The 6219-nt window shown below is 43.2% G+C and overlaps 1 protein-coding gene across 1 annotated transcript; it reads left to right on the forward strand.

Annotated features, from left to right (window-relative positions):
- The first annotated feature begins 1606 nt into the window (after window positions 1–1606).
- On the forward strand, window positions 1607–5517 carry LOC139609458 (nuclear receptor subfamily 0 group B member 1-like). The gene is made up of 2 exons (XM_071464075.1): window positions 1607–2354; window positions 3170–5517. Exons 1-2 carry the CDS (start codon window positions 1811–1813, stop codon window positions 3400–3402), a joined length of 777 nt encoding a protein of 258 aa, XP_071320176.1. The 5' UTR covers window positions 1607–1810; the 3' UTR covers window positions 3403–5517.
- The last annotated feature ends 702 nt before the right edge of the window (window positions 5518–6219 follow it).

A 6219-nucleotide genomic window follows, 5' to 3' on the forward strand; every position in this document is an offset into this window, starting at 1 on the left:
GCAGTTTTCCTTTCATGATCGTGCCACTCTGCTATTTGAGCCAGGTGTGATTAGCTTCAGTGAGACAAAAAGTAAGCAAGACAAAAAGCTGCACAACAATCTCACATATATAAAAAAAAGCCTTTCAGAGTTATCGGCAATAAGCGCATCGCTGAACAAATTACTTTCTGATGATTTTTCAAAGGTTTTCACAAACCCAGCTGGGCAGGACTTTCAGAAGGGATGGAAACTGAGCTGAGGTGAAACCAAAACTCGGTAAACGCAGCCTGATAAAAACAATGACTAATTTAGTTCACTGGGTCAAACCGACGTCATAAAGACTCCGCTTCCTCAGAATTCACTCTTCAGCTATTCAAAGTATGTTGGATGTGGTTCACTTTTGTTTATGTTCAAATTAAAATTCACAGATATGAGACTTCGCTATCTTCCTACTTGAATTAATTCGTAGTCTGATTGGCTGGCTGAACATCACCGAGACAGAAATCTGAATTATTCACATCAGGGTTTTAAGAGCGAGCGGAGTCAAAGTCAAAGTCTCTGCGGTTGGAGTCTGTTAACGATGCCATGTTTGTGCTGATTTAATGAAACAGATCTCACGTTAATAGGAGTGTATCCTGCCCTCTGAAACCAATCTGCAAGACTTTGTTTTGCATAGACAAACAGGGCTGAGCATACTCCCATCTGACATGCTGATTCGAAACACATCAAATTAAGCCTGTGAGCGTGAGCAGAGGGGATTTCCTCCACTTTCAACTTATAATACTCAGAATGTGGAATAAGCTCCTCCCTGTGTGCCGAGCGTTATAGGTCTCTCGCAGTCATTACAAACACGCATGTGGTGTTCCTATGCATAACACATAGATGACTGATGTTTCATTAGCACGTATCGGCCTACGGTACTTCCATCAAGCCAGCTACAGATACCCAACAACACACTGGATGTTGGCTGCTTTTGTTTTCAAATTTGCATCTTAATTTTTAGTTTCCACATATCAAAATACTACAAAAAAAAAAAAAACCTCAAAATTTAATGTTAACTGAAACTGAAATTAAATACTTTATCTTTTAATTATCTTCTTTAATCAGCTCCAATGTGTAAAACACAGTAACACACACCCTCAGGGTTTACACCGTCCACTGGAGCTGTTCCCTAACAAGTGCAGCCAAAAAACAAAACAAGAATTACCATGAGGCCAGGGGGCTTGAAGAACTAACTTCAATGTTACACATCAGCAGTAATATTTATGGTGCTGTAAATGATAATGAAATAACTGCTTTTGCAGCAGAGTGAAGGTATTCAAACTGAAACATATCATTTACCAGGGTATTGTACAGTTTAGTTAAGAACATAAATAAGTTCAACCAAACCTCAACCAAACCACAATACAAACCACTAACCACTGTTATGTATTGACAGAATACACTATGATTTCTGCATGTAAAAGTTTACATGCATATATATATATATATATATCAAATTATATAAAGTAAATACTGCACATCAGGAAGCATAAATATGAAAATGTTCAATGAGATCTATAATATGATAAAATAATTAAGAAAATGTTAACACATATTTTGAAAATATAAAAACGCCTAATTTCATAATAATGTCATACTTCATCAGTCTGGTGATGTTAAAGTTACTGCTGCATGCTGCGGAGTTGTTATGCTTTTATTGTGAAAATATCGACCGGACGTGTGTTTTTGGTGTATTTAGGGAGGGTCGGTGCCCCAAGTGTAGTCTATAAAAAAAGATGATAATCTCGAAAACGGGCTCATAATCGGTGCGGCAGCTGCGAGGGGCGTCATGTCGTGCTGCGGCCGCAGAGACGGCGAGGACGCGGCGCAGAGCAGCATCCTCTTCAGCATCCTCAACAGCGGCGCTCCGTGTGCGCGGAGGCGACTCCAGACCGCTGCCGCGCACCGGCTCTGCTCCTGCGCGTCCAAGGGGAGACTGGTGGCCATCCGGGCCCCGCGGTTAGTTTTCAAAGCGGCCTGCGAGGTGCTTGTGAAAACTTTCAGGTTTGTGAAAAATGTACCCTGTTTTCGGGGTTTGCCGACGGAAGACCAGCTGCGGCTCGTACGCAAAAGCTGGGCGCCGCTGCTGGTTTTGGGCATGGTGCAGGACTCCGTGGACTTTGACACGGTGGAGACGCAGCAGCCCAGTCTGTTACACAGGATTTTAACGCACAGCAAAGAGCCACAGCAGCGCACGGCGACCGAGATTCAAGACCCCGGGGTCCCCGTCGGCGACGTGGAGGGGATCAAAATGTTTCTGGTCAAGTGTAGAGGACTGAGGATCAGCGTCAAAGAGTACGCGTTTCTGAAGGGAGCCATACTGTTCACCCCGGGTAAGAAACTACTCAGCTGTTAGTGATCACCACAGGACACAGTTAAAAGCTGGTAGATATGCACGGTCTGACTTTTTCTGGGGTTTTTTTTTTCCCCTGTAAGACGCGGCTTCATAGTTTACCTGTAATATAGTGTTTTCCTGTTAGGTTATGATGCATGCAGGCTATGGTAGTGGCACTGTACATTCACTCTGTGCAGTGATTCTCCTCAGACAAGAGTTTTTCCTTATAAAAATCATACTGCTCACCTGGACTTTTTCTTTATGAAACTGCGACTGTTGCATATCAGATTAATTGGTCTGAGTATCCACCCACTCCTATTATTGCATATTATATTATCACCGTTGTAGTTGTGTATATTCAACAGGCAGTATATGGGTCTATTTCTGGACTCTTTCTTTTATTATTATTATTATTATTATTATTATTATCATTATTGTTATCTATTTAGATTGCATTTTTATTTTTACACGTTATTTAGTGTGTGTATTGTTACTGTAGGCAGCAGGATGTAGCCTCTAATCACACTGTCATTTACCTTCCACATTGTTTTGGTGATTCATGTGAAGTGGCTGCTGCAACACTGCAATCTCCCTCAATGACTAATAAACTAATCAAACATGATTAGGTTATAATCATCACTAGGTTAATTAAATAGCAGGTCATCTCCACTGTATCTCCAGGGCCAGTAACACAGGTGTGAATTTAAAGTAACAGACATTATTTCAACAGCTGGATCCCGTGAATAATCTAATGCGTGATTTCCGGTTGTGTTTAACGATCATTCAGACTTCTCCCTGGTCTCTGTCCCGTAGAGGTGATGGAGCTGGAGTGTCGGGACTACATCCGGGCGCTTCAGAGGGAGGCTGAGCGCGCGCTTTACGAGCACGTGAGGACGGTGCACCGGGGGCGGGTCAGCAGACTGCGCGCGCTCCTGGACAGGCTGCGGTCCATGGACCCGCAGGCGGTGGCAGGACTCTTCTTCAGACCCGTGACCGGGACGAGCAGCATAGACGAACACGTGCTCTCTCTGTTTTATGAGCGTTAGAATAAAAATCCTAAATAAAAGAGGAGGTTTGGGAATGAATGATAGACAGGTATTCACTGGTGTCTGTATTCCTCTGTTAAGTTTGTAGAGTTTAGTGTCTGTCGTCACTGCGCATGATGTATATTGCTGGAGGCTCCACATCATAACCTTAGGCTAAATGTTTTCTGAGAGGACACCGAGGGCCGCTCCAGAAACAGTGACCCTAATAAAACACTGAGTGACGCAGTGAGAAAGACAACTGCTTTCTGGCATATTCACCTTATTCTTCTTATTCTTGCATCTGACAGTTATGGCCATGATTCAGAATCTAAACAAATCCCCTGCTGATTCTGCAGAGATTCGGCTCCAAAATAAGACTCTTTAAACCAGGTTTCTCGCAACACAAGACAACAAAAAGCGTCCCGAACACCGACGGACCTCTCAGTCAAGCTGGGCGAATTCACGTGCCTCCCCCTTCTCCTTCAGCTCAATGTACACATCAGTCCTCTCTCAGCAAACCACGAACCTCCAGGTTTACATAACTCGGCTGCACCTGCAGAGCTGCCTCCTCGAAACGAGCAACATCCAATGTCACGATGAGACCAAAGACAACCACCGAACGCAAAATTGACCAACAAGCGTTAATAACAAGCGTTGCCTCGCGTAATCCAGCATGTGCTTGAAAAGTTACATTCAGAAAACAAAGCAAGAGACTCACTGCTGTTGCAACAAAGCAGAGGAAGGAAGCAGCTCCTACCATCGGTGCTCAGTTTGACTGGCGGAGACATCGGCTTCTGCAGAGGACGGCAAATGAGCAAGTGTTAAAAACTGGTTAAAGTACAAGAATCTATACTGTATTTAACTGGCTGTGGCCAGACAGGGAGGTTTCACAAACACATAGTTTCACACAGTAATGAGTCAGTGGTATGAATGAACGCTGCTATTAAACTCCAGAAATATACAGTACTGTGGTCACCTGAGGGCTGAAACACCAGCAGGCGTCATAATCATTAGCACTTGCTTCATGGTAGATGAGTTTCCCACTGCTCTTAAATTACCTCCTTAATATTATTACATGCACACTCCTCACCACCAACCCCTACACCTCTGTTTAAATAGGAAAACAATTACTGATGTCGATTTAAACAGCTGTTAGACAGACTTACGTTGTGACACACAGGTGGTTTGGACTCCGTCTGTCTCCTCTGACAGCTTCAGGAGACACATCTCTGCTCGGCGAGGACTCGCTCGACGCCTGCGTCGTTGACATGGCCAGGAGCGAGCGCTGAGCTGTTTCTCTTGGTCCTCCTGCTCCCCGGTGTTACCTGGGAAATACCAGCCTGAATTAAACCACAGCAAGTGATACCGCAGATGAACTATTCCTGAGGCAGTGGGACGCTGTGTTCACGAGGTGAATTCACATTTCATGCCGAAACACCTCCTTGTTGCGCACTTATTTCCAATCTTTGTCTTCATTTAAGAGGTGTTCTGAGTCCTAGTACTGGATTTTATTAGAACATGATACCCACACTGCTGATCCTCCCTGCTACTGTCTCTGTAGTGATTTTAGTGGTTTTTTTTTTTTTTCAAAACATTAAAAACTGGCTGAGGTTTTGATCCATCACTGTGTGACAGCTGCACTTATAATGATTGTAATAATGAAGTTTCCAAATAGTTAATATTTCATTGTAACAATTGTTTTACATAATTGATGATATCTGATGATTAAAGTCTCCCATCACAATTTCCCAGTGCCCAAAGTGGTGTCTTTTCATTGCTGCTAAGTCCAAACAACAGTAAAAAACACAAACACTTTAAAGGGTTCAAACAGAGAAAAGCAGCACATCCCTGTATTTCAGAAGCTGTAAGCAGCAAATGTTTTTCCTAAAAACAAACAAACAAATCAAATCAAAACATTTAAGAATAAGACATTTCAATGGGAAAATTAATTCTGGGGTGTATCTTCAAAAAATCATTTTGAGATCAACCTCTGGGGAAATAAACTGCTGTCTCTGCCACACGGAGTTACCCTCAGTGCTTTAAAGATGTTGGAAAACAAGCCGGCGCAGTCCTGACCTGTTGTCCAGTTATTGGAAGCTCAGAGGATAAGAAATCTCTCACTGCTGACAGGCTGTTGTAGCTTGTTAAAAACAGCTACTCCAAGATGTTATTTTGACAGAAACCGTTGGTGTCCTTAGGAAACACGACATCCCAGATTCTCGGAGCGTCTAAATAAATGCGGTTAAAATTGCACTGCCTATTGAAAAATTCCAGTTTCTTAACCACAGTGACCACTTGACATTTCTGGGACTTCTCTGGAAGCCTTGCAATCTTCCCCCTCAAGGCCGGCGGCTCCGCTTTGTTAAAAGTCAGGTATCAAAGCTGAAAAGTTACCAACTTCACATTTCTGCTGCTTTTGACAATGAGCAAATGCTGAGCACAGCTTCTGAGCTTGTTCTCTCTGGGCTTTTCTTTCGTCTGGATGCAGCCTTTCAAGGCAGCAATAGACATTCAAGCTTAGCCTTGAGTATTAGCACCACAATCTTCCAAGCATTTGCATTAACGGCTTTTTTTTTTTTTCCTCTCAAGCTTCTGAGTCTAACACCGGCTAAGCCTGTCTGAGATCACTGCAGTTTCCTTTTGGTGCAGGATCTCGTACTGCAAGCAACACAGCCAGTGGGCTTCAACACGAAACCTCAGAAATACTGATCCTACAGTGGACTCCTCACAAATGAACCCTGAGCTATAGCAAATGCTGCATATGGCAATACAACTGAAAATATCCAAGTGTAGATCATGAGTCTAGAGCAGAGACGGTTGGCTGATTCATTAATTTGT

The sequence above is a fragment of the Trachinotus anak genome, unplaced genomic scaffold (genome assembly GCF_046630095.1).
Source record: "Trachinotus anak isolate AG129_WGS33_773 ecotype Australia unplaced genomic scaffold, CSIRO_AGI_Tana_v1 ptg000026l, whole genome shotgun sequence".
In the NCBI taxonomy this organism is placed as follows: Eukaryota; Metazoa; Chordata; class Actinopteri; order Carangiformes; family Carangidae; genus Trachinotus; species Trachinotus anak.

Bases quoted from the DNA above. Each gene is read 5' to 3' on its own strand.
- LOC139609458 (XM_071464075.1), top strand. From the start codon at position 1,811: ATGTCGTGCTGCGGCCGCAGAGACGGCGAGGACGCGGCGCAGAGCAGC. The intron at 2,355-3,169 runs GTAAGAAACTAC...TCTGTCCCGTAG, and splicing joins AGCCATACTGTTCACCCCGG to AGGTGATGGAGCTGGAGTGT.